Source organism: Trichomonas vaginalis, chromosome IV (assembly GCF_026262505.1).
Source record: "Trichomonas vaginalis G3 chromosome IV, whole genome shotgun sequence".
Lineage (NCBI taxonomy): Eukaryota > Parabasalia > Trichomonadida > Trichomonadidae > Trichomonas > Trichomonas vaginalis.
This window is the reverse complement of record NC_067206.1, coordinates 18,142,370-18,168,168: the sequence shown is the minus strand read 5'-3', so window position 1 is coordinate 18,168,168 and position 25,799 is coordinate 18,142,370. Positions and strand designations below refer to the sequence as shown.

The following is a 25,799-nucleotide window of genomic DNA, read 5'->3' as shown; positions in this document are numbered from 1 at the left end:
ATGCAGATACTATGTTTGTACTGTTCAGACGAACTATAAATGACTATTCTTGTTTCTACAACCCTGGTATTAAATATCATATAAACATAGATGGCAAATATTATCCAAGAGAAGAATATTCTACAGTTGAGGATATGAGGTCATACAACTTGACATTAGATGCTATGAACTTTAACAACAACTTCACAACAACCATTAACCCTGAAATGCAAAGTTCTATTATGCCATATGTGAAAGTATGGACTCATACAGGAGGTCAAAAAACTCAATATACAAATGGAGACCGTTCAAACTTTTGGCTTGGCATTCCATTTGCTGACTCAGAAGACTTTATGGGTGGTATTTCAACTGTTGGTACTGTACAAATACAATATACTGGTGACAGAGACGGTCCAGATGAATTGAGAGCAAAGAAGTTTACAAAACCAATAGCACTTTTCACGGAAGATGCTCTTTTGAAGATTCGTTCGATGAAACCTGCTGGGGCTCCTCAGATTGGCATAACGACAGCTTCCATCGAGCAGATTTTGGCAGCAGGTCAGTAAGTTGTTCTTGAACTGACTTCTCTCCGTCAAATATTGACAGTACGCCAGTTTTGACATAAATTGTATTATAAACTTCCTTTAGAAATATCTGTAAGTTTTGTTGTTATATTTTTGTCTGCTTCAAGAACTTTCACCATTTCAGTTATACCAACTTTCTTTGCTTTATGAAAATATTTTGGTTCAGCAAAGACTGCTATTCTATAACATTTTCCATTGTTTGTATAAAGAACTATTCTGTCAATGTATTTGTATTGTTTGTGTGTGTAAACTTTGTTCTGCTTCAATTCGAAGAGATACTCAAATACGTCCATCTTTTTATTCTAAGTAAAATGTCATTTCCGAAAAATAGAAGCGAGTGTTTCAAAAGGTTTAATGGCGGTGGCAGATGTGAAGTTAAATTCACCAACTCAAACAAACAGTCAAAGTGTTGTTGTCAATGTCAAAGAAAGAGATGTTGAAGTGGGGAAACCATACGAAGACGAAGATGGTATAACAATAGTTCCTGTAAAAGAACAACCAACATACCCTGAAGTTAGCAGAGACTTAAGTTCTGTTGCAGATATTCGAAACGACTACCAACAACTTAAAGACAAACTTAAAACTCAGGAGAAGATTTGTCAAGCTTTGGGTATAATGTTAAACTTGGTCGAACACAACCCTGTAAAAGTGAACTCATATGTCATCGCACCTCATGAAATTTTGAAAGAACTATTGAAACTTTTGACAGAGGCAGACGATATAAACATCAAAGAAATAGAACCCGACATTGCTTGCTGTGGTGTTTCATATAATGTCATTGACAAGATATACGTTATGAAAGGAGGTGAAACGTTGAACTTAAAATATAGTTTCCCAGACGTCATAAAAATATTTGACGACCACAACATTTCATTAAAATTTTTACTTGCTAAGTAAAAATGTCAAAACTTCTTGAAAGATGTTTGAAGAAAAATAATATAGACTTTATTTCATGTAAAGGACTTTACACACTTTTGAATGATATGAAAGACCCTGTTTTGTTTGTTCGTGTAGACAAAGGAAAGTTCTATGTCTTTACAAAATATTTGAACTTCTTAGACAGAGAACTTCAAGAAACGCCATGTGAAAGTTTAGATGAAGTTCTTCTCCACTTTCAGAAAAACTTTTAAATATATGTAAATGGCAGAAGACATAGTGGTTTATACTATTACGACTAAAAACCCTGAGTCATATAATTCTATAACAACAAACTTACAAAGTCCTCAAGGACGATATTGTAAACTAACCTTAAACACAATGACGACTAAAGCCTGTTTTGCTCTTTTGACACCAGAAGACTTTGTTGTTGTGAATGGTAAAAAATACTTCTTTGAAGATACTTACTCAGATATACCACCAACAGGTTTTGTTGACTTATTTAATACTTTAAGGACGGATGTAACATGTGCTGCAACTAGAGCAGGTTTCATTATGTTTGGATGTCCGACTGAGTTTACTATAAACGATATGAGCTATAATACAAAACTTATATCTGGTTTTTACTACCAACAGTTTCCTATAACAGGAAAAGGTGTCATACAAGGTTTGTCTGTTCCATTGACTTTAAGTACACCTATTTTATATATTGTTTCAAACTTAGGTTCAAAGTGTTATTCGAATGTCGACAGAAACTACTATGACCAAAAGATACTTATGCGTATAAACAACACTTTCTCTGCTGGTTTGCCTATTGTTCATTCGAATGCAGAGTTTTCAGCTTTAGTAAACTCAAACACTTTAGCAAACATAAACTTAACCTTAGTTGACGCAAACTTTGTTCCTGTAAAACTTTTATGTCCTATGTATTTGTCAATGACGGCAGAAAGTTTCGAATTGGAAGATGCAACTGGTGAAAGTATTGTACTACAAGAACAACTTCAACAACAAATAGCTCAAGAACAACAAATGCAACAAATGGAACAACAAAGTCAAGAATAAAAAAAATATTTTTTTTTTTTTATAAAAATGTACAGAATAGATGTTTCAGATTTTTATGACTTCCAAGCATTCAGAAATATGTGTCCATTTAGAGACTATAACAAAGCAGTCGAGAATTTGAAACGTTTAGTCATTTATGTCGACTCTGCCCCAGAATGTTATGTTATGAAAGAATGGGATGTTGTCTTTAACAAACCAAGAGCAACAATAGTGTCTGAACAAGAATGTAGACAGAAACTTAAGAAAATAAAAGTCGTACAAGTTGGCATGAAGATGTTAGATGCTTGGGATATCTTATTGTCAAAGTTAGAAGATTTTTCAGTTCGAGGTATAAAGTTTATACACCTTCTCCAAACTTCTATTCTATCTTCACTGGATATAAATATGAACAAGTAGAATGGAAAGAAAATATTATAGAAGCTTGGTTAGACCATGTCAAAGAAATTATATGCAATGGAAACGAAAGAGTCTATGAGTATATCTTATGTTGGTTTGCAAACATCTTACAACATCCAAGTGCTAAAAATGAAACTGCTCTCATTATAATTGGAAACAAGGAACTGGTAAGAACACATTCTTTACAGATATCTTATGCAAACTGTTAGAGGGCTATTCGAACCCGAATATGACAAACTTAGAAAACATCTGCGGTAAATTTAACTCCTCAATAGAGAATATGAAACTTATAGTATGTAACGAACTTCAAAGTATAGATACAACAAAGTTTTAAACTCAGATGCTTTGAAGAGTCTTATAACAGACAAAGTTGGAGTTGTTGAAAGAAAATATAAAGACCAAAGAGTTTGTGAAAATGTTGCAAACTTCTCATGGTTTCAAACAATGTTGTTCCGATGAAGTTAGAAAGTTCTGACAGAAGATATGTAGTTGTCAGAACGTCAGATTCTCATATGCAAGATACAGAATATTTTGACGCTTTGTCAGAAACTTTGACATCTGACTTTTACAACCACTTGTTCTCATATTTCATGACATTAGATATTTCAAAGTTCAATCCAAGACAAATTCCATATACCGAAGAGAGACAAACATTGTTAGAAGCAAACAAGAGTGTTTATGAACTGTTTATAGATGAAAACGACTTTGAGTGTTTAGATGAAAGGTCATTGTACGATGAATATAAACAATATTGTCAAGAATATGGTTATATGGCAGCGTCTAAACGAACATTCTTGGCAAATGTCAAAAATCTTTTAGATGTTCAGAACGGCGTATATACAAAGAAAAATTTTTCTGAGTAAATTTTAAAAAAATATTTTTTTATCCGATAGAAAAGATGACAAAATTCATCTCAGTAAATAAGTACATGTCAGGACTTAAAGAAGAACTAGACCCATTCGCATATTTGAATGTTTACTTCTACCATTTTGAAAAGTCTTCATTCAGCAAAGTTTGGAACATCGAACCAGTTAAGTTTGCTATTGTGACTAAAAATGGTGCAATTTGAAGACTTAGACATAGAAGGTTTGTTAGCAGTCAAAGAAAATTTTGACAGAAAGTTCTCAAACCTTAAAGAAGGCAAAGCATACAAACTTGTTATACCTTATGAACCAAAGAAAGCAGACGACTATGAATATTATGAGTCTAAGATAGTTGAAGTTCAAGGTAAATTGGGTAAAAAGATTTTAGAGTCTAAGCCAGTGTTTGCTCCTAAAGAGGAAGAGAACATTGACATTGACCCAGAAATGTTCTAAAAATAAAATTTTATTTTTACATGTCATATCTCACCTTCTCTGGAACTGGTTCAGGTTCTTTCTTCTCTTCTTCTACTTTCTTTTCTTTCTTTTCTCTCTTCTTCTTCTTCTCTGGTGGAGTTATGTCAAACTTCTCAGAACCATATTTTGTAAAAGTTCTTTGTCCTTTAATAGCTCTTCTATTCTGTTTTCTATTTCATCTTCAAGAACAGCGCATGTGTCTTCTTTGCATTCTAAGAACTTTTGTTGGACTTCAGCTTTCCAATCGGCGTCATCTCTGTCAACAAGTCTGTCATTGACAAACTTAAAGACTTCTCTGCTTAATGTTTTATGGTTCTTGTCATATTCCCAGAAACAGAACTTTAGAACAAATTCCCCTTTCTTGTTTACACTATGTAAGATTTTATGGTCTACAGATGTTTTGCTGTCGAAAAGTTTGTCTCGAATATAGATAGCGAAATCGCTAGACATTTTCAAAAAGATAAAAATTTTAATTTTTCTAAAAATATGTTAGAAAAAAAGTTTGCTGACATTGACAAAAAATTTGAGAATGTTTTAAACAAGAACAAGAGGAAGTTAGAAAATGCTCAGATAAAACCTATACATGACAAGTTCTTATTTGCTCAGAATGGTATAACAGGTCTAATTGCACCACCTGGGTCGGGTAAGACTTTCACTTATCTTAAAATGGCTGCACAACAACAAGAACTAGATGAGAAGAACCCATTCTATGAGTTAGTTGTTATTTGTAGTACTTCTGGTCAATTTGACCAAACCGTCAATTCGTTCAAAGATATTATAAAGAAGTCTAAGTTAGTATGTATAAAGGATACTGAGTTGTTAGATTGGATAAAGAAGTACCAAAGAAGAGTTTTGAAGTATAATGCTATAAATGAGTATATAAATTCTAAGTTTAAAGACCCAAATGAGGAAATGCAAAGAATATTAGAGAAGAAACACTTCAGAAACAAACAGAAAGAGATAGAATACATTTCGAAGAAATTGCAATCTTACGATTGGAAGACTTACCCTCATAGATGTCTTCTTATCTTAGATGACTTTGCTTCTCATCCTTTGCTTAAGAATAGAGAACAAGATATGTGTCGAATTCTTAAGAAGCTCAGACACTTTAACATCTCAGTTGTCATTTGTGTACAGACAGCAAAGAGTTTAAGTAAGGATGTAAAGAGAATACTTACTGATATCATACTTTTCCCCGGATTGTCCGAAGACGATTTCATGGAACTTATGAAAGAGTCCATGGCAGGTAAGTTTGACAGACATGAACTATGGGAGAAGTACAAAGTCATACAAGACCCTCATACTTCTTTCAGAATTCACATCTACGCGAACAAAGTTCAAATTGTAAAAAGTCAGCAAAAATAATGTTTATGTTAGAATGTTAGATCTAACATGTTTTCTAACATGTTTTCTAACATAACTATTTACAAGCGTTTTACATGGTATATGTTGCGATGGTTCATGACTCTAAACAATTTCGTGGCTTCAATTTCTTCTTTTAGTACATCGAATGTTTTAACTATGCCGAAGGTTTCTTTATACTTCTTCTTGACGTCAGATAATAGGAAATCGTCAGCTGTTGGATAGTTTTTGTTTAGAAATGTCAACATGTCCATTTTATCTTCTGCTGGTTTCTCTGCTTCTTTCTTTAAATCTGCATAGTCGTTTCGCATACGTTCTATCTCTTTGACGGAGTAGTTATATTTCCTCATTGCTGCTTTACATTTAGAACATTGTGGGTTCATTTTTGCATTATATTCTGAAACCTTACCTGCTAAAACAACTAAGGCGTCAATGGTTTTCTTCATCTCGAACATAGCGGGTTTTATTTGTTCGTTCCATACCTTACCCCTACTATCTTTATCTCTTATTTCCCAAACACATTTTGCAACTAATGAAACAAAGTTGTCGTAGGTCTTAAATTCTTCGGATTTGTAAAGGTCAGAGATGTTCTTATATACCATGTCGCAATCTTTGTCCATAACCTTATGGTTGCAATGAAAACCAAGGAATTCATAATTTACCTTTCGTATGAACTTCTTTATTTCTACTGAGTCAGTCAGTCCGACTTCTATTTCATCGAATTCTGGAATAGTGAGTTTTTGTTGTTGGATTTCAGGAAGTTTAGGTAAATGGTCAATAATATCCTGCATTTCATAAAGATACTGTTCATTTGTTTCATCTTTCGCACTACAGTCTAAATTACTTGTTAAAAGTTCTTGCTTTATCTTCTGGATTTTTGTTTCGAAAGTATATGAAGAAGGAATGAAGCTTTTCATCTCTACTAACATTGAAGTTGGGTTCATGACTAACGAGTTTGGTGCTGTTGTTGCTAACATGTTCTTACAATAAAAATAAAAAATATTTTTTTAAAAAAACCAACTTTATTTTTTATTTCGGGAAAATTCATGATTTTCGAGAGTTTTAGACCATGTTAGAAACGTGTTAGAAAACATGTTAGATCTAACATTCTAACATAAATTATATTTTTGGTGTAAAATTCATGAAAATTCAAGAGTTTTAGACCATGTTAGAAAACGTGTTAGAAAACATGTTAGATCTAACATTCTAACATAAACATTATTTTTTGGTGTAAAATTCAAATTGTAAAAAATCAAGCTTGAAAAATGTAAGTGTTTTAGTCTTAGTAAGATGGTAGCTTCTTAAAGCAAATACCATTGGCTGAGTTTATGTACGTGAAGAGAAGTACAATGAATTCAATTACGAGTACAATTGCAATGACAACTAAGGCAACTATTTTTGTCTTTTGCCAGCAAGGGTACTTCTTCTCTTCCAATGGTTCGGCAGAACTATACTCACTCAATGAGAAATGCCAAAACGGTTTAAATAAAAAAAGTGTCATTTTTTCATGTCCGAAGACTCGAAGGTGCAACACTTCCAAAATACCGACGAACTCAGAAGAGCAGCATGGCAGTATCTTCTTGACAACTTCTTTGAGTTCTCCAGGTACACCTTGGAAAATGCTGAAGAACTCCGACACAGAGAATTTGGAGAAATTGCACTCCAATACTACCTTGACAAACAAAGGGTAAACAAAGGGTAAAATAAGACTAAAAACTTAACATTTAAAAAAGTGACATTTTTAATGAGCTCCGAGTCACCGAGAAAACTTGGTCAGATGTTAGCAGCTTACTTCCCTGAGGAGGATGGAAGCGTTACATACATAAGGTTCAAAAACAACGAACCTGGAATTGCGTACAAAATTCGCAATTACATGACCATGGAAGAGTACGAAAGGTTCCTACAAGAGAAACCAGCTCTAAACAACTCAGAAAAGAAAGAATAAAAAGTTTAACTCGTAATTGTTTATTTTTTTACTTGTATGGGCAAGCTGCAAGAATGAAGTCGACTATCTCGGTCTTTGTCTTGACCAGTTGGATGCTGCTCTTGCGAGTACGTCTGTTTTACGGTCTCCAGCTGGTGTCTGACCTTCGTAATTGCGCATGTTCTTGAGAGCTCCAACTGTAAATGGTTGTAGGATGAAGAGTCTCTCAGACTGCTTGAGGTAGTCTTCACGGTCACGAACCGAATCTGTGGTACGAGTCGAATCGGTCGATTTGAGGGAAGAGACTGAAAGCCTGTCTTCTTCCATTGGGGTAGTAGCATACTCTTTGCGTAAGCGGTTCAGACCTTCCTCGAACTCTTGGTCTCTCTTGGATTGAGATTGGAATTGTGGGGCAGGGTTTTGCATAAACATCCAAGGGTTGGGGAAGTAAGGCATAGGCTGAGGAGGAGGGTAGTTCGGGAAGCCTTGTGGTAGGTAGTAACCTTGAGGTGGAAATTGGTAGTAATTTGGTGGAGGGACTTGCTGGAACTGAGGTTGCTGAGGTGCAGGGGCTGGTGCTTTAGGTTCCTCTGGTTTGGGAATGGGCTCGGTTGGTGGTACGTCGGACATCTGTTTGTGGCTTAACCGTCGGAAGGAAAAACCTTTCCTGTCGGAAGGAAAAACCTTTCCTGTTGGAAGAAAAAACCTTTCCTGTCGGAAGGAAAAACTTTTTCTGAAGTTCGACCAAAAGTTCTCAATTTTCGAAAAATTTGAATGGTTTACGGACGGACAACTGGAAGAGTCCTTCCTGTCGTCGGGAAAATTTTTTCCAGTTGTCGGGAAAATATTTTCCTGTCGGATGGAAGGACTCGGAATACCAGAAGGATTTGACGAGGCAATTTACCTTATAGAGATAAATGAAGTTGTTAAGCAGTACTTGCGCAGGGTAATGAAGCCCAAGGTCAAGTTCACCACTATTTCTGGAAGGTCTACACTTCAGCTCGAGACTTCGACTGGAATTCCAATTCAAATACCAGACGGGACAGCCTACGATGGCATAAAGGACGCCAAAAGAGAAGCTCTTGTTAAGTTCCTAAACAAACGTCCTTGGATAAAAATACCAAACAAGGAGAACCCCTACCCCATATGAAATTGGCAATTCAGTCTCTCCTTCACTTCTCGGGTCAGCCGTTCTACATAACCTGTGAAGGCGACATCCAACCAGTTCAGTCAACCTTAACGTTTTGAGTAAAAAATTTTTTTCATTTTTTGAATGAAGCAAGTTAAATTCGTCCCACACCAATCTCAATGGACCGATGAAGAGTTTCAAGCTATGGTTGAAGGTGTTGAGAACGACATAGACGGCGAACTTGAAGGAGCTCAAACCACAATTGCAACCAAAATTGCACAAGTCAAGGAACAGATAGCTCCACTTAAAGCTACCAAAGCTACTCTTGACCTCATGGATAGTTACCGTTTAGATGTCAAAGTGGAATAAGACAATTAAAATTAAAACTTCTAAACTACGAAGCTATACTCCAAAAGTTAGCAGAAATGAGAAGACTTTACCAGAGCTACTTACATGTAAGGGACTTACCTTCAAGCAGTCCGACCAAAGATGAATTTTCTGACATTGTCCCAATTTTGTCCGAAAGTCAGCTCAGATGTTTCGAACTGCTCCCAACATATCCAGAATATGAACGTTTGCCTGAACTCTTCCGCAATCTCAAAAAACGTTTTTTGGTTCTCATGTTCGAAACTTTTATCGGAAGAGACAACAAACGTTCAGAAGAAGAACAAGATATTATTTTAAACTTGTTGTATGACTTAACCGTCATAACAAGCTTTTTGAAGTAAAACCGTCATTCTCAAACCACTTCATTTTTTCGATGTCCGAACAAGCACCGAAGCCGAACACAATGGCAGATGTCCTTTCAATGTTGCCAGACAAGCGCCCAGTTCAAATTCAAATTTTGAATTTGAAAGCTCATCTGACAAACACGTTAAGACTCTCCAAAGTAGTCTTATGGAAGAGATGAAGGGACTTAAAGCCAATGTCCTCACGCCATGCTTCCAATGAGAAAGTCCTGAACGATTTCGCGGAAACCTTGCCATTACGCGAGAGAGAACCGAGACCTTGCAGACTCATCTACCGTTTCTTCGAAGAGATAGACGCCATCTGGAAGGTACTCGGAAAGGACAGAACCTCCAACACCGTAATTCGTGAGTACCAAAATTGAAGAAGGAATTTTCGAGGAAGAAGAGAAACACGAAGAAGAAGAGAAACACGAAGAAGAAGAGGAAGAAGAGAAACACGAAGAAGAGGAAGTTTGGGCAACCCTTGTTGCCGATGACGCTTACGAAAATTTCCCAACCCTACCCATACCAAATCCGCAACAAGGAGACAGGCAAGGTTCTTACCCCAGTCCTCAACAACTTGGGACACTTGAACCTTAACCTTCGGAATCGCGGTTCAATCTCCATGGGCAAGCTTGTCGCAATTCAATGGGTTCCAAATCCAGACAAGAAGACGAAGGTCAGACACATTGACGGTGACAAGCTCAACAACCGTAAGGAGAACCTCGAGTGGTTCTAAGAGTAAAAAATTTATTTTAGGGGGAAACCCCGAGTAATATTTAGGTGTTTATTTAGTTAAGTAGCTTAAATTAATGAGAATTTGGACAATTAGCTCCCGACCTCTGAATTGGACTCTTTCGTCATCCAGTTGCGTAGGAGGTCGTCCCAGAGGAGTTGGTAGAATTGCCAATCCAAGGACGATTTGTCCTCCCAGGCATTGAGGATGTACTGCTCGTAGAGTCTCATGACCTCTGCCTTGCACCAGACACCCTCTCCCTTGGAACGTAAGGCTTCTTCGAAGTGCTCGAATGCGATTGGCTGCGTGACCATCTGAAATGACACTTTTTGTCCGTTTGGTCAATGTTTGTGTCTCGTGCCATAGTCGACGAAAATACAAACAAACAGGTTATATATGAGTTTGAGACCAAGAATTCCCCACATTTAAATTCAAATTCAAATAAAAATTTTTTATTTCATGCAATGTTTTATTTCTGTGCCGTCTTCAAGTATGCCCAGTACTTACGCTTGGAGAGGACATGAACTTCGGTGAAAATTTTGTCCAATTTGAATTGACCCATCTTTCACCGACTAAACCCATTTCAATGAGTTTGTTATAGCCTTCTTTGTTCGTCATGAGTGCGTCGATGTTCTCATAGTAAACCACAACTTTGGATTTGACTTCGGAGAAGAATTTGTTGTAGTTGTCAAGGACTGCCTTTGCGAACTGAGGATAGGACCAATGTTCGACAATAGGTTTTAATGTGGTTACTAAGCCACTTTGACCTTGAGTGAATTCGTACTTCAAAACAAAAGGAGAAAACCTTTCAACAAAGTTGTCGACCTTCTCATAATGTTTACTCTTCATCTCTTGAGGTTTCTTAATGGAATATCCCCATGTCGAATTCATAAGCAATTTGAGTGTCATTGCAAGTTTGGGGTTTGAAGCTTTCCTAATATCATACAGTTGTTGTATGACTTTTCCAACTGTATAGTTCCTTCCCAGGAACTCACCATCTTCGTTTGGAATTCCAGTCGGGATATATTGGACGAACCTCATGTACGCAGCGTTAAGGTCAACATAGTATATCTTTTCGTATGAGTCGAACTTGTCGCAACCAATTGGTCCAGTTTGTGGAAATTCAAGTGAGTCTCTTATCTTCTGAGAAACTTCTCCTGTTATCTCATAAACATCGTCGAAGCAACCTGTTTCATATAAAACCTTCTGACCTAACTCAGATGCTCTCCAATACAATTTGACGTCAATTGGATGTCTCAATGGAAGTTTGTTTATAGCATCTTGAAGTTCTTGCAACCTCATTGGAAGTTCTTCTGGTTCAGGTTGGTATCCGAACAATCCAACTCCTCGTGGAACTGTGTACTTCTTTTGTGCTATAACTTTGTCTGGAACAACTTTTGGTCTTGCTAACAATGAAAAGTTTGTTTCGTCTTTTGGTACAAAAGTTTCTGTCAGCTTGTCATCTGGAATTGGTTCCAACAAACCTTTCTCGAAAAGAATGTTAACAGCTCTGACAATGTTGCACTTGCCTTTTCCGAACATAAGACTTTCGTTCAACATGAAGTGGTTGTGGACAATTACAATCTTCAACCATGGTAAGTCTTTGTCAACAACATAGTCGTCATGTGAAGAACCTTTCTCAGTCGGAATGTTGACTCGGATATTGACATTTGCCAACGGTGCAACTTTTGCCAATTGACCTCTGAGCATGTACCTTGTCTTCACACATGACTCAAGATACTTCATCTTCTCTTCTGAAACAAGACCAGAGTTCCTGAGACATGTAAGAATACAAGGTTCATTGACAATTGTTTCAATGAATTGTAAATTCCATACCTTGTCAAGTCAATGTCAGACTTATTTATGAAGGGGAAGTATCCAGCATGTTGTCTGACTGCTTGAGGGTTAGGTTGGTACCATTCAAATTTTACACTTGCAATTCCTTCAATTGCATTCAAAATGTCTGAGTCGGAGTCAACCATTTGTTCTCTCTTTGTAGTCTTGAAAGCGTCAAGAAGTTGTGCGGCTGTTGTGACATTGCCATGGGCATAGTAAATGTGACCGTCCAAATCTGTTATGGTTAGTCTGAGATTGTATCCTTTCTTATTTCCGTCTTGTATGGCAGCAAGTACACCCATGAAGCCTTCTTTGTTCTTTCCTTCGTCAAAGTTTACTGTAAAGGTTCGACCAGATGTAATTTGACTTCTAACTTCACGGTACTTTTCATATGCATATCTTGTTCTTTCCATATGCATATCTTGTTCTTTCCATGGGAGCATGTGCGTCTTCACCTTTTCCTTTTTTCCTTCTCAAAGGATGCAATTGTTCGTCATGTTTCCAGTAGAATCTGGCAAAGCCGTCGTGTCCTTCAACTTGAGGTTCACTAACATCGAAAGGCATGTCCATAAGACGTTCTTCTTCTAACCTCTCGAGTCTGTTTGGATAATTGGCACGTGCTGTTTCTAAGTCCATTTCGTAGCGAAGACCAGACAATTTGTCATAGACTTTTATGGGTCTTCCCTTCCTATATTTAAAATTCTTCGAAACTCTCCAACCATATCTTTTCTAACTCTGCTTTTTTCTAGCAGACCTTCTATCCATTCTATACGGGGCATTTTTATAAAAATAAAAAAATGTTTTTTTCTTTACTTTACATAACCGCCTGCTGCCATAAGTCTTTGACGCAACCCATACCAGCTAATGAAGGTTGACTTGGTTTAGTTTGGAAACTAACCTTTGGTTTTGGTTTATCTTCAGTTTTTGGTTTTTCTTCTTCTATCGGTTTTTCGTCACTTTTCGGTTCCTCTGACTTTACTTCACTTGCAGGAACAGTTGTGTCGTCAACATCTTCATAAATATCATATGCCATTTGTTTTTTTTTCCTTTCAACTTTTTGTGTTTGTTGTAAAGTTTAGAATATTTCGACTCTAAGTCAATGAGATGTTCTATAATGAACTGTTGGTCAGTGAAGTAAACTTTTCCATCTGTTGTCTCGAAAGCTCCTTCAGACTTCAATATTTTATTTGTGAGGGTCTGTTTCTTTTTTGAGATACTAGCCGTTCCATTTCTATGAAAAGTGACTTATAGTTAGGGTTTGTATTTCCAGACCTGGCACTTTCTATTATTGAATTTTTCTCTTCATCTGTAAGTTCTTTGACAGGTTTTGACAATGGTTCTGAACTTTTTGTTTGTGGTGTCAAATCTACCGTTTCGACTTCTTCGGTCATTTCATCTCAGTAAAAATTTTAGTTTGGTTTGTTTTCAACTGGTTGTTTAGGTTTTTTAAGTCGCCGTCTAAAACTCTTGAGGTATAGGGAGGACTTGACAAACACGTGGTGGTTTAACTACTGGAAGCCGACAAATCCATCTTGAACCCATTTGTCTCAATGCTGTATTGTTCATTTCATCTCAGTAAAAAACTTTACATTCCCCAAGTTTGAGGTGGTTGCGGTTGGTTATTGTTTACCCACTGTTGTGCATGGTTATATCCTCTGTTAAAGAATCTTTCACCTTGGTCCATATAGTGTCCTGCTTGGTTATAGTAGTCATTTGCTTTGTTATAATAGTTTCCTGCTTGTCTTCCTACATTGTCCATCCATCCTTGAACTTTTCCTCTTGTTTCAGGATTTGGAATAAGATTTGCTGCATCTCGTGCTACCTCCCAACCTTTCTGTACAGTTTGTATAATAGGTGTTGCTTTCTCTTTCAGTATACCTAATGTACTCAAAATCTTCCTTCCAATTCCAAATGCACCTCTGGCTATTGTTCCCACTGCGGGCAAAAATCTGGATGCAACTCCTGCTAATGCGCCAAATAAACCCATTTCTTATGGGTTAAAAAATGACGAATCCAAACAAGGACCCCTATGTTTCTAAGGCAACAAAGAAAGCACTCATGATAAAAATCTTTAGTTCAACACCAAATGCTTGGTTTATGGATATCTTGGAAAACATTCCGAGGTATAGAGAAGATGGACCACCATACTGGTTAATATTTGTTGGTCAAAACACAAGATACTGTGAAGCCATACCATTATGGTCCAAAAATATTTTAGATGTGAAAACTGCTTTGACAATATTCGTTGACAAATACCATCCAACAAAACTGACATCTGACTGTGAAAGTTCTTTCAAATCAGACGATATTAAAAACTATCTGCGTTCAAAAAATGTAAACCAATATTTCATTGTCGACCAAAACCATTCTGCTCTTGGTGTCATTGACAGTTGTATAAAAATCTTAAGAGACTTAAACCAACCACAAGGTGGTGAAGCAAATGAAATGTCATATGACGACAAATATAGACATTTCTCCATGGCAAAGATGAGACAAGTTTTAAATATTTACAATAGCCGTAAACAAAAAGGTTTGGGAAACCACTCCCCCGAAGAAATGAAAAACAACCCCGACTTAGAGAAAGACTATATATTTAATAGTTTAGTCAAAAGAGACAAACAAGAAAGAATGCCAGGCTTCAAACTTCAGAAAGGTGACAAAGTAAAAATAGAAATACCTAAACGCGACCCATATGAAAATACTATTGACTATGACAACAATGGGAACCCGACAGGTACTCACATTCGTGTTCGTAAAAATAGAAGAAAGTATACAAGAGAATATTATGAAGTTTTAGGCAAACATGGCAAAATGTACAGACTGCAAGCAGAAGATAAAACTACTATTGTCAGACCTCGTTTCAAACTTGTCAAAGTTCAAGGTGGTATACTTTCAAAGACAGTTCCTAACAAATATAAGACAACTCCTGACGAATATGCTAAAGAAGTTGAAAATGACGACTAAGCATTTCTATACCATGCGTAAACTGTCATGTAAGGTGGCATGTAGTCTTTACTTTGTCCCGTTGTTTGCGTATATCCTGTAACGCGATGTGTATGGTTTCCTTCTCCCTGAGTGTCACTCCAGTAACAATTTATAGCAAACTTAACCTCGTCTTTAACATCATATCCTTTACCTTTTGTCATTCCTGACCAATCCCAATATCTATGCTTATGCCAACCTGCTTGAGATGTACTTAAATCTATGTAGTGACTGTGTGCAGGTAAATTTTCACCTGAAATCGTTTTACTTCCACCTGTTTCCTTTGAAGAGTTTGCACAATACAAAAACCTGTCGACTATTTGAGTCCAAGTTCCGAGACCAAGTACTACTTCTGGTCTGGTAGAGTTCATTGACGTGTAAATAGAACCTATAGGATATAGTGTTTGAAGTATTTCTGTCTTTAATGTTTGAAGCTCTGTTTTGTCTGCTTTCTTATATAACTTTTCTTCAAGTTCATTTACGTCAGAGATGCTATGTCTATGATATTTTTGTGGGTATGTTCCTTCTGTCCATGTGAAAATATACTCTTTTGTTGCATCTACATATCCTTTTATCCATGTCGAGTCTGCTTTTGTATTCCTTAACTCTGTAACACCTTTCTCAAGCTCTTTCAACTGTTGTCCATCTTCCATTAAACCTCTGGTATGACTTGAAACCGTGTTGTGCCAACATATCTACAGTTTCTTTGTCGGCTTTAAGGTCTAAACACCCTGAAACCCATCCTGTATCAGCTTTCGTTTTTAAAATCTTCGATGTCCGTTCATTATACCATTCAACCCTTTCTTTAATTTCATTGTCTTTTTCATCCACATATTCCTTATCTGCCTTCTTCACTAACGCACTAGCCACACATTCTAACTCATCGTTAACATATGTTTTATCTGCTTTCTTTTCAACATCCTCTTTTGTTGCATATGTTGCATCTGCTCTGTCATGTTCTTCTTGAACTTTTTCAATGACATTATCTTTGTCAGCTTTGTTGTCAATATCTGCTTTCAAAAGAAGTTCATCTATAGGTTTCTCGTTTAAAGTTCTTTTTGTTGGATTTATACAAAACAGTATGGTTCTTGTTGTCTTGAAACAGAAACTCGTCTGTCATTGGGTTTATCGTCAGTTTTAAGTTTCCTTCTTTCAATGACTCAGATATCTTAGAATAGTTTGAAAAGTTTGTTGTGTTCTTATTTAGAGCTTGCATAATGAGTTGTCGGTTGTGTTGTATTTCTCTCATAGACGCTGTTTCATTTGACATTTTTATTCTAGATAAAATATGCTTCCAATAGAAAAAGAAAATTCAAGAGTTGCTACAACTAAACCATTAGATGAACTTTTTACTAATGTCGGTCAAAAGTTTGAGACAGAGACCGTAAAGCATGAAGGCTATCGTTTTGACTACCCATTAAGATGGCTAAGAGACCCATCTGTCACAAAAAGCTATTGGCTTTCGTAGAATGAAGTTTGTGTCTGTAGAAGATAAAAGTTTTCCATTTATTGTAAGTTTCATATAGATTATATATCTGAAGGGAAACGAAAAATGTGGGAAGAAATTGAGCTAATACAAGTTGACCTTTCATCTTCTCTACAGACTGCGTTAAAAAATATAGAAGATAAAATAAATTCATGTTATGCAAAATATGCTGATGAATATGCAAATACCGAGAGCACACTTTATGTGAGAATTGTATATGACAAACAAAATTCACAAGTGTCATTTCAAATCTACGAAGACAATCCAAAGAAAGACGAACAAATATATACAGAATTCACTGCAATGTCATGGTATTATTTGCAAAGAATGTTAAATCAGAAAGTCAAACTTCCTTTAGCAAATATTTACAGTCGATATGCAAGAGAGATGAACCATATTTATTTAAAGATGTTTTCGACCCAGCTGCTATTATTGTTCATGCTTCATTTTCTGGCGCTCAAAACTCTTTCTTATGCTTGGCAAATGACTTTTACGAAAAACCTACAAAGTTATACGAACCACCAAGTGGAAGTATTTCAGACTTTCAAGTATGGTTTACTACAGATGGAAGAAAAAGAATAATTCCATTATACCATGCGTTTTACTTAGAACTTAGTTTCATATACAACTACTATCGAACGGTAAAAATATAATTTTTTAATACGGTTGAGGTGTTGGATTTGGTTGCCAACTAGACTGTGGTGCAGGTTCAGGCTGTTGTATAACAGGAGCTTGTTCTTCTGGTTCAGGGTCTTTAGGTATAATACCAACGAACTGACCTACTCTTTTACCAATATTTTTGACTCCGTTCCAAATTCCTCTTCCTACGGTTTTTATTCCATTCCATATACCTCTTCCAACATTTCGAAAGAAGTTTCCTATCTTACTGAAGAAACCCATTTTACTATATGTAAAAATCTAATGTCCACCTAGTCTCTTACGTTTCCTTCTGAGTTCCATAGCATTCTTTAACTGGAGCTCATACATTCTATTTCTCCTCTGGTAGAAAACATACTCTGGGTCAACTCCTGTGTTCGCGTCATCTGCATAGAGTTGTTTATATCCCACTTCGGGGTTTGTATAAAACTCTTTCCATCTCATATTTGCATACCATGGTGGCAAACCTAACGCAGCGTCATTTGACATGGCAGTTTGCATTTGTACATCTGTTGGCACTTGACCATAGTTTGCCATTGCAGTTTGTATTCTAACTTCATTTGGAATATTCTCTGGGTTTGGTTGTCCAGGTTGCTGTGCATTCGCTAAGTTCTGTGCGTCCATTTAATATTAGATAAAAATATCTCTTACGAGTACATATACTGAACATTTGCAGGCATTGGTTCATCTTCATATTCTCTATATCTTTCTGCCACGTCAAATAAGTAAATGACACAATGGAAAAAACCTAAAACAAGTAGTCCTATTTCAAACCACATTTACTTACTAGTAAAATTTCTTTGTTATGACACTTTCTCCAGTTTATAGGACCTCTCTCATATTCTATCTTATCGTATCTAAACTCATAGTCATGTATGTCCTCTAACCATCTCATGACACTTTCCAAACCACTTTTATCGGATGTAAAGTAAAAGCATGGATGGTTATGTAAAACGTCTAAAGTTTCTAAAGAGTCTCTCAAAGTCCAGTCTACTTGGTATTGAAAATCCCATGTGTTATAGAACGGCGGGTCCACTATAAAGAAAACATTTTCCTTGTCTTTATATTTTTCATACAACTCTGTCCAATGACATCTCACAAACTCTATACCCTCAATATATTTTTCTATGTTCTCTTTGAAAACATTTGTATAGTTAAGATATAAAACTTTTGACATAAGTGTTTCAATGTCATGAACTCTTATAGCACCACTATATAATAGTCTAGCAGATATACTATCCCAGTCAATATACTCTGCCTTTTTCAAAACCTCTCTGACAGTATTTTTCTTATCTAATGGTATACGTTCCATCTTACCTATAGGTATCTTTTCTTTTAACTCTTTCAATATTTTGTTTGTGTCTGGAATATGTTTGAGACGGTCCATATAGTTGTCGAAGTCATTGCATATAATCTTTGAGTCTGGGAATATTATATGGCACAAATGGGATATATAGAAACTTCCACCGAACAAATCTACAAATGTTAGACCATTCGGTAGTTTCTTAAGTTCTCTCAATATAATATCTTTACATCTACTCTTATTTCCAAAGAACGGTAACGGTGGTTTTGTAAAATTCATTTATATATAATAATAAAAATGTTTTTTCCTGAAAAGTGACAGAAAGTGACAAAACATGTACGAAGAAGTCTTGAAAATTCAAGAGGGTAGAAAAGAGGTTAGAAAAGAGGTTATATCTAACCTTCTACCCTAAACATTATTTTTGTCTGATTTTACGAAGAAGTCTTGACAAAACATGAAAACATATATAATTTGTGAAAAGCTCCTGGAAGACCCGTATATAAGAACTTCATTTATACTAAACATCTTCGGGGCTAGAGGGCACGAAGTGCCTGGAAGCCCCACTGCCTTTTTTTTTTTTTTTTTTTTTTTTTTTTTTTTTTTTTTCAATTGTACTTTCTAAGTTTTGAATAATATAATCTAATTGATAAATGATTTGGTTGGGATTAACCAATCCAGAATAAATGATATTTTCTATTTTTTGATTTGTTCTTGTATGATTTGAGATAATTCCATTAGTAAAAATAATTTTTATAGTAAATTTTCTGTTAAAATATACTAGAGAGTAACTCATATCCAGATTTTCAGTATATATAAGTATATCACATATTATTCTCATATTGTACTATAACTATCTACACTATTATTAAATAAATCCTATATGCATATCATACTGCAGGTAAAAGGTAAAAATTTCATATTTTCATCATTCCAAAGAGACTTATAGTATATATTATGGATAAAAAACAGTAGAAGTTATAGTGGACCGCTAAAGTTTCTGACACGAAGTGCCAGAAACTTTAGCCTTAAATTAAAAAAATATGAATAAGAATTAATTGTGTACAATAAAATTATATTATTAAACAAATAAATAAATTATAAAATTAATGATTGAAAATTAAAATAATTTATTAAAATGATATTTTTTGTGGAAAAGAGGAAATTAGAGGGTGAGAGATATATAGATAGACTATATATCTCTCACCCTTTAATTCCCTCGGAAAAGTTCAAAAACTTGGGTGCAATCAGTTCTGATTGCACCCAAGTTTTTGAACTTTGTATAAGGAATTGTTGGCTATGATGTACTGATTCATGAATCAGTACATCATAGCCAACAATTCCTTCGCAAACAGCGGGAAACTTTGTCTGAATAGTTTAACATTCAGACAAAGTTTCCCGCTGTCAGAGAGGGAATGGAAGGATAAGAAATATATATTATAAATATATGCCTATTACACTTCCATTCCCTTTTTAAAGTTTCATAATTAGTCCGAAATTGCATCACATACTTTTCACACATTCCTTTTCAGACACTCATTTATATCTCAAATTCATTAACTACCTCAATAAACCTCATACTATCAATATCTCAAAAATTTAGCTCAAATAAAATATCATTTTTTCTCAAAACTCAATTTTTTCAATTATATGTAATAAAAACATTATTTATATACGATATATGTTTACTTCTCATAGTAATCTTCGGCAAAAATGATTTTTTGGTTTATATCCCAGGCTTGCTTTGGACATGTATTTTTGCCGTATAACACGCTGAGTAATCTGTTTAGCCACATTTCGTTGTATCTTTTGAAAAGAAATTCAAGTTGTTCCTCAATTGGAACTCCTTCGACTTTGGATTTGAAAATGGTTTTCCAGGACCGCTCTATCTTGCCATTTTGGCACGGTGTGTATGGTTGTGTGTGCCAACTTTTGATTCCAAATTTATCTAGCACATCTTTAAACGCTTTTCCTGTGAATTCCCTGCCGTTATCCATCACTATCATGTGAGGTTTATTTGCCGTACTTTCGAGTGCTTCTTGTAGAGCTTGAGATGTTGATATCATAGTTTTGTCATCCAAAATTTTCCAAAACACTACATAACGTGTTCTATCGTCCAGAAAAGCAATTAATTGCTTCTTTTTGCCTTCTGAATTTAAAAATTGTTTCAAATCAGTATGCCAAATCTGATTTGGATATTCCGCTACATATGGCTTGAAGTATATTTTCTTTTTTTTCACCCTTTTTAAGATCAAATAAGTAAAATCTCGTATAAATTTTTTTAACTTGTCGGTCACTTATGCATTTTTGCTTTGCTTCTAATGTATCTTTCATTCGATGATATCCTACATTAGCTGTTGCTTTTTCGGCAAGTATTTCTAAAATTGTTTCGTCATCTACAACTTTAGGTGTTTGTCCGTTTGGTTTAATAGTAAAACCGTAATTTGTAAATATTTCACGACATGTATAGTAATTCATAATCTTCTTACTGTCTTTATGGCTGAAAAATTAGCACAAAAACCTACACCATCATATGTTAATCAAATTTTGATTTATTTTCAGAATTTATTTTATTTCAGCTTTGTTGAAGTTGATGTAGATGAAAATGAAACTCCTCTTTTGATAAATTTTGAGGACCAAAAAAAAAAAAAAAAAAAAAAAGGTAGTGGGGCTTCCAGGCACTTCGTGCCTTCTAGCCCTGAAGATGTTTAGTATAAATGAAGTTTTATTCGAAGGGCTTCCAGGCGCGTTGCGCCCTCTAGCCCATAAGAAATTTTGCCCAAGACCCAAGAGGAGGACCGAACCCCAGCCGGTGACACTTTTTGTTTCACTTTTCACAAATTATATATGTTTTCATGTTTTGTCAAGACTTCTTCGTAATGAGTGTAAATCAGACAAAAATATATTTTAGGTGAAGTGGTGAGATCTCACCCGTTTTTTCACCTGTTTTCTCACCTCTTGAATTTTCATGATTTCTTCGTAAATGTTTTGTCAAGACTTCTTCATCGTACATGTTTTGTCAAGACTTCTTCGTAATGAGTGTAAAGGACCAAAAAATAATGTTTAGGGTAGAAGGTTAGATCTAACCTCTTTTCTAACCTCTTTTCTAACCTAGCCGCTTTGCGGCTCTGACCCTTTGGGTCTCTTGAATTTTCATGACTTCTTCGTACATGCTTTGTCAAGACTTCTTCGTAATGAGCGTAAAGGACCCAAAAATAATGTTTAGGTGAAGTGGTGAGATCTCACCTCTTTTTTCACCTGTTTTCTCACCTCAGTTATTTTCAAGACTTCTTCATCGTATATGCTTTGTCAAGACTTCTTCATCGTACATGTTTTGTCACTTTTCTGTCACTTTTCAGGTAAAAACATTTTTATTATTATATATAAATGAATTTTACAAAACCACCGTTACCGTTCTTTGGAAATAAGAGTAGATGTAAAGATATTATATTGAGAGAACTTAAGAAACTACCGAATGGTCTAACATTTGTAGATTTGTTCGGTGGAAGTTTCTATATATCCCATTTATGTCATATAATATTCCCAGACTCAAAGATTATATGCAATGACTTCGACAACTATATGGACCGTCTCAAACATATTCCAGACACAAACAATATATTGAAAGAGTTAAAAGAAAAGATACCTATAGGTAAGATGGAACGTATACCATTAGATAAGAAAAATATTGTGAGAGAGGTTTTGAAAAAAGCAGAATATATAGACTGGGATAGTATATCTGCTAGACTATTATATAGTGGTTCTATAAGAGTTCATGACATTGAAACACTTATGTCAAAAGTTTTATATCTTAACTATACAAATGTTTTCAAAGAGGACATAGAAAAATATATTGAGGGTATAGAGTTTGTGAGATGTCATTGGACAGAGTTGTATGAAAAATATAAAGACAAGGAAAATGTTTTCTTTATAGTGGACCCGCCGTTCTATAACACATGGGATTTTCAATACCAAGTAGACTGGACTTTGAGAGACTCTTTAGAAACTTTAGACGTTATACATAACCATCCATGCTTTTACTTTACATCCGATAAAAGTGGTTTGGAAACCGTTATGAGATGGTTAGAGGACATACATGACTATGAGTTTATATATGACAAGATAGAATATGAGAGAGGTCCTATAAACTGGAGAAAGTGTCACAATAAAGAAATTTTATTAGTAAGTAAATGTGGTTTGAAATAGGACTACTTGTTTTAGGTTTTTTCCATTGTGTCATTTATTTATTTGACGTGGCAGAAAAGTACAGAGAATATGAAGATGAACCAATGCCTGCAAATGTTCAGTATATGTACTCGTAAGAGATATTTTTATCTAATATTAAATGGACGCACAGAACTTAGCGAATGCACAGCAACCTGGACAACCAAACCCAGAGAATATTCCAAATGAAGTTAGAATACAAACTGCAATGGCAAACTATGGTCAAGTGCCAACAGATGTACAAATGCAAACTGCCATGTCAAATGACGCTGCGTTAGGTTTGCCACCATGGTATGCAAATATGAGATGGAAAGAGTTTTATACAAACCCTGAAGTGGGATATAAACAACTTTATGCAGATGACGCGAACACAGGAGTTGACCCAGAATATGTTTTCTACCAGAGGAGAAACAGAATGTATGAGCTCCAGTTAAAGAATGCTATGGAACTCAACAGGAAACGTAAGAGACTAGGTGGACATTAGATTTTTACATATAGTAAAATGGGTTTCTTCAGTAGTATTGGAAACTTCTTCAGAAGAGTTGGAAGAGGTATATGGAATGGAATAAAATCTGTCGGAAAAGGAATTTGGAACGGTGTCAAAAATATTGGTAAAAGAGTAGGTCAGTTTGTTGGTATTATACCTAAAGACCCTGAACCAGAAGAGCAAGCTCCTGTTATACAACAGCCTGAACCTGCACCACAGTCAAGTTGGCAACCAAATCCAACACCTCAACCGTACTAAAAAATTATATTTTTACCGTTCGATAGTAGTTGTATATGAAACTAAGTTCTAAGTAAAACGCATGGTATAATGGAATTATTCTTTTTCTTCCATCTGTAGTAAACCATACTTGAAAGTCTGAAATACTTCCACTCGGCGGTTCATATAACTTTGTAGGTTTTTCGTAAAAGTCATTTGCCAAGCATAAGAAAGAGTTTTGAGCGCCAGAAAATGAAGCATGAACAATAATAGCAGCTGGGTCGAAAACATCTTTAAATAAATATGGTTCATCTCTTGCATATCGACTGTAAATATTTGCTAAAGGAAGTTTGACTTTCTGATTTAACATTCTTTGCAAATAATACCATGACATTGCAGTGAATTCTGTATATATTTGTTCGTCTTTATTTGGATTGTTTTCGTAGATTTGAAATGACACTTGTGAATTTTGTTTGTCATATACAATTCTCACATAAAGTGTGCTCTCGGTATTTGCATATTCATCAGCATATTTTGCATAACATGAATTTATTTTATCTTCTATATTTTTTAACGCAGTCTGTAGAGAAGATGAAAGGTCAACTTGTATTAGCTCAATTTCTTCCCACATTTTTCGTTTCCCTTCAGATATATAATCTATATGAAACTTTACAATAAATGGAAAACTTTTATCTTCTACAGACACAAACTTCATTCTACGAAAGCCAATAGCTTTTGTGACGGATGGGTCTCTTAACCATCTTAATGGGTAGTCAAAACGATAGCCTTCATGCTTTACGGTCTCTGTCTCAAACTTTTGACCGACATTAGTAAAAAAGTTCATCTAATGGTTTAGTTGTAGCAACTCTTGAATTTTCTTTTTCTATTGGAAGCATATTTATCTAGAATAAAAATGTCGAAAGATATTGCTTCCATGAGAGAAATACAACACAACCGACAACTCATTATGCAAGCTCTAAATAAGAACACAACAAACTTTTCAAACTATTCTAAGATATCTGAGTCATTGAAAGAAGGAAACTTAAAACTGACGATAAACCCAATGACAGATGAGTTTCTGTTTCAAGACAAGAAGAACAATACTGTCTGTATAAATCCAACAAAAGGAACTTTAAACGAGAAACCTATAAATGAACTTCTTTTGAAAGCAGATATTGACAACAAAGCTGACAAAGAATATGTAGACGATGCAATAGCAAAAGAAGAAGAAAGAGCTAACAATGCTTATGCAACAAAAGAACATACTCATCCTGAACTAGCAGACAAAACATATGTTGACAATAAAATGTCAAGTGAAGTGACAAGAGCTGAAAACGAATATTCTAAAAAGACTCATATACATACCATTGCAAATATTACAAACTTACAAGAAACCTTAAACAGTAAAAGTGCCGTTGGACATACACATACATCTTCTGAAATAACAGACTTAAACGTTAGCCTTGAAAAGAAAGCAGACAAGAACCATACACATACAAGTTTTACAACTGTTGCTATAGAAAGTATTGAAGGAACGGTTGAAGAAACTGGGGATATATTATATTGTAAACCTCCTAACTTTCCACAAGGTTTAACATCGGATGACGACATAACGACGATGAAAAACATTAGATGTAAAGATGTTTATGTCATGAAGGATGAACATAATATGAAATTCACTGCTCAAGATTTATATGACAAGAAAGCAGACAAAACAGAGCTTCAAACATTAAAGACAGAAATACTTCAAACATTATATCCTATAGGCTCTATTTATACGTCAATGAACTCTACCAGACCAGAAACAGTTCTGGGTTTTGGAACTTGACTCAAATAGTCGACAGGTTTTTGTATTGTGCAAACTCTTCAAAGGAAACAGGTGGAAGTAAAACGATTTCAGGTGAAAATTTACCTGCACACAGTCACTACATAGATTTAAGTACATCTCAAGCAGGTTGGCATAAGCATAAATTTTGGGATTGGTCAGCAATGAAAAAAGGTAAAGGATATGATGTTAAAGACGACGTTCAGTTTGCTATAAATTTTTCTGGGTAACACTCAGGGAGATGGAAACCATACACATCGCGTTTCAGGATATACGCAAACAACGGGACAAAGTAAAGAATACATGCCACCTTACATGACAGTTTACGCATGGTATAGAAATGCTTAGTCGTCATTTTCAACTTCTTTAGCATATTCGTCAGGAGTTGTCTTATATTTGTTAGGAACTGTCTTTGAAAGTATACCACCTTGAACTTTGACAAGTTTGAAACGAGGTCTGACAATAGTAGTTTTATCTTCTGCTTGCAGTGTGTACATTTTGCCATGTTGCCTAAAACTTCATAATATTCTCTTGTATACTTTCTTCTATTTTTACGAACACGAATGTGAGTACCTGTCGGGTTCCCATTGTTGTCATAGTCAATAGTATTTTCATATGGGTCGCGTTTAGGTATTTCTATTTTTACTTTGTCACCTTTCTGAAGTTTGAAGCC

At 35.3% G+C, this 25,799-nt stretch overlaps 15 protein-coding genes and 9 pseudogenes across 24 annotated transcripts, besides 4 other annotated features; 13 read left to right on the top strand and 11 right to left on the bottom strand.

Annotated features, from left to right (window-relative positions):
• Window positions 1-16,081: part of a mobile genetic element that runs on past the window's edge.
• On the top strand, window positions 135-545 carry TVAGG3_0119330 (protein of unknown function, DUF4106 family; the record flags this gene model as incomplete). The annotated part of the gene is made up of 1 exon (XM_051223477.1): window positions 135-545. The coding sequence occupies one exon, from the start codon at window positions 135-137 to the stop codon at window positions 543-545; it is 411 nt and encodes a 136-aa protein (XP_051108463.1).
• Window positions 2,031-2,501, top strand: TVAGG3_0119320 (uncharacterized protein; the record flags this gene model as incomplete). The annotated part of the gene is made up of 1 exon (XM_051223476.1): window positions 2,031-2,501. The coding sequence occupies one exon, from the start codon at window positions 2,031-2,033 to the stop codon at window positions 2,499-2,501; it is 471 nt and encodes a 156-aa protein (XP_051108462.1).
• Window positions 2,667-3,579, top strand: TVAGG3_0119310 (annotated as a pseudogene). The gene has a single exon. A coding segment is annotated over exon 1 (913 nt).
• Window positions 3,796-4,213, top strand: TVAGG3_0119300 (annotated as a pseudogene). The gene has a single exon. A coding segment is annotated over exon 1 (418 nt).
• Window positions 4,230-4,531, bottom strand: TVAGG3_0119290 (annotated as a pseudogene). The gene has a single exon. A coding segment is annotated over exon 1 (302 nt).
• On the top strand, window positions 4,721-5,599 carry TVAGG3_0119280 (protein of unknown function, DUF4106 family; the record flags this gene model as incomplete). The annotated part of the gene is made up of 1 exon (XM_051223475.1): window positions 4,721-5,599. The coding sequence occupies one exon, from the start codon at window positions 4,721-4,723 to the stop codon at window positions 5,597-5,599; it is 879 nt and encodes a 292-aa protein (XP_051108461.1).
• TVAGG3_0119270 (organellar and viral DNA polymerase type B) lies at window positions 5,659-6,387 on the bottom strand (the record flags this gene model as incomplete). The annotated part of the gene is made up of 1 exon (XM_051223474.1): window positions 5,659-6,387. One exon carries the CDS (start codon window positions 6,385-6,387, stop codon window positions 5,659-5,661), a length of 729 nt encoding a protein of 242 aa, XP_051108460.1.
• On the top strand, window positions 7,341-7,541 carry TVAGG3_0119260 (uncharacterized protein; the record flags this gene model as incomplete). The annotated part of the gene is made up of 1 exon (XM_051223473.1): window positions 7,341-7,541. One exon carries the CDS (start codon window positions 7,341-7,343, stop codon window positions 7,539-7,541), a length of 201 nt encoding a protein of 66 aa, XP_051108459.1.
• TVAGG3_0119250 (uncharacterized protein) lies at window positions 7,605-8,150 on the bottom strand (the record flags this gene model as incomplete). Its single annotated transcript, XM_051223472.1, has 1 exon — window positions 7,605-8,150. The coding sequence occupies one exon, from the start codon at window positions 8,148-8,150 to the stop codon at window positions 7,605-7,607; it is 546 nt and encodes a 181-aa protein (XP_051108458.1).
• TVAGG3_0119240 lies at window positions 8,380-8,767 on the top strand (annotated as a pseudogene). The gene has a single exon. A coding segment is annotated over exon 1 (388 nt).
• On the top strand, window positions 8,794-9,018 carry TVAGG3_0119230 (uncharacterized protein; the record flags this gene model as incomplete). Its single annotated transcript, XM_051223471.1, has 1 exon — window positions 8,794-9,018. The coding sequence occupies one exon, from the start codon at window positions 8,794-8,796 to the stop codon at window positions 9,016-9,018; it is 225 nt and encodes a 74-aa protein (XP_051108457.1).
• TVAGG3_0119220 lies at window positions 9,858-10,116 on the top strand (annotated as a pseudogene). The gene has a single exon. A coding segment is annotated over exon 1 (259 nt).
• On the bottom strand, window positions 10,165-10,427 carry TVAGG3_0119210 (annotated as a pseudogene). Its single transcript has one exon. A coding segment is annotated over exon 1 (263 nt).
• TVAGG3_0119200 (DNA/RNA polymerases family) lies at window positions 10,854-11,859 on the bottom strand (the record flags this gene model as incomplete). Its single annotated transcript, XM_051223470.1, has 1 exon — window positions 10,854-11,859. A coding segment is annotated over one exon (1,006 nt), but the record flags the coding sequence as incomplete, so codon positions are not given.
• TVAGG3_0119190 lies at window positions 12,337-12,714 on the bottom strand (annotated as a pseudogene). The gene has a single exon. A coding segment is annotated over exon 1 (378 nt).
• On the bottom strand, window positions 12,759-13,274 carry TVAGG3_0119180 (annotated as a pseudogene). Its single transcript has one exon. A coding segment is annotated over exon 1 (516 nt).
• On the top strand, window positions 13,954-14,913 carry TVAGG3_0119170 (uncharacterized protein; the record flags this gene model as incomplete). Its single annotated transcript, XM_051223469.1, has 1 exon — window positions 13,954-14,913. The coding sequence occupies one exon, from the start codon at window positions 13,954-13,956 to the stop codon at window positions 14,911-14,913; it is 960 nt and encodes a 319-aa protein (XP_051108455.1).
• Window positions 16,082-17,074: 993 nt separating the features above from the next.
• On the bottom strand, window positions 17,075-17,317 carry TVAGG3_0119150 (serine threonine-protein phosphatase family; the record flags this gene model as incomplete). Its single annotated transcript, XM_051223468.1, has 1 exon — window positions 17,075-17,317. The coding sequence occupies one exon, from the start codon at window positions 17,315-17,317 to the stop codon at window positions 17,075-17,077; it is 243 nt and encodes an 80-aa protein (XP_051108454.1).
• Window positions 17,318-17,335: 18 nt separating this feature from the next.
• Window positions 17,336-17,698, bottom strand: TVAGG3_0119140 (uncharacterized protein; the record flags this gene model as incomplete). The annotated part of the gene is made up of 1 exon (XM_051223467.1): window positions 17,336-17,698. One exon carries the CDS (start codon window positions 17,696-17,698, stop codon window positions 17,336-17,338), a length of 363 nt encoding a protein of 120 aa, XP_051108453.1.
• Window positions 17,699-19,531: 1,833 nt separating this feature from the next.
• Window positions 19,532-19,845: a mobile genetic element.
• A 212-nt stretch (window positions 19,846-20,057) lies between these two features.
• TVAGG3_0119120 (ribonuclease H-like family) lies at window positions 20,058-21,004 on the bottom strand (the record flags this gene model as incomplete). Its single annotated transcript, XM_051223466.1, has 1 exon — window positions 20,060-20,440. The coding sequence occupies one exon, from the start codon at window positions 20,438-20,440 to the stop codon at window positions 20,060-20,062; it is 381 nt and encodes a 126-aa protein (XP_051108452.1).
• An 8-nt stretch (window positions 21,005-21,012) lies between these two features.
• Window positions 21,013-21,105: a terminal%2Cinverted (terminal inverted repeat of Maverick-3 transposon ID:TVAGG3_0118890).
• Window positions 21,013-25,799: part of a mobile genetic element that runs on past the window's edge.
• TVAGG3_0119110 (uncharacterized protein) lies at window positions 22,720-23,082 on the top strand (the record flags this gene model as incomplete). The annotated part of the gene is made up of 1 exon (XM_001298323.1): window positions 22,720-23,082. One exon carries the CDS (start codon window positions 22,720-22,722, stop codon window positions 23,080-23,082), a length of 363 nt encoding a protein of 120 aa, XP_001298324.1.
• On the top strand, window positions 23,101-23,343 carry TVAGG3_0119100 (serine threonine-protein phosphatase family; the record flags this gene model as incomplete). The annotated part of the gene is made up of 1 exon (XM_001298322.1): window positions 23,101-23,343. One exon carries the CDS (start codon window positions 23,101-23,103, stop codon window positions 23,341-23,343), a length of 243 nt encoding a protein of 80 aa, XP_001298323.1.
• On the bottom strand, window positions 23,348-23,671 carry TVAGG3_0119090 (uncharacterized protein; the record flags this gene model as incomplete). The annotated part of the gene is made up of 1 exon (XM_001298321.1): window positions 23,348-23,671. One exon carries the CDS (start codon window positions 23,669-23,671, stop codon window positions 23,348-23,350), a length of 324 nt encoding a protein of 107 aa, XP_001298322.1.
• Window positions 24,269-25,458, top strand: TVAGG3_0119080 (annotated as a pseudogene). Its single transcript has one exon. A coding segment is annotated over exon 1 (1,190 nt).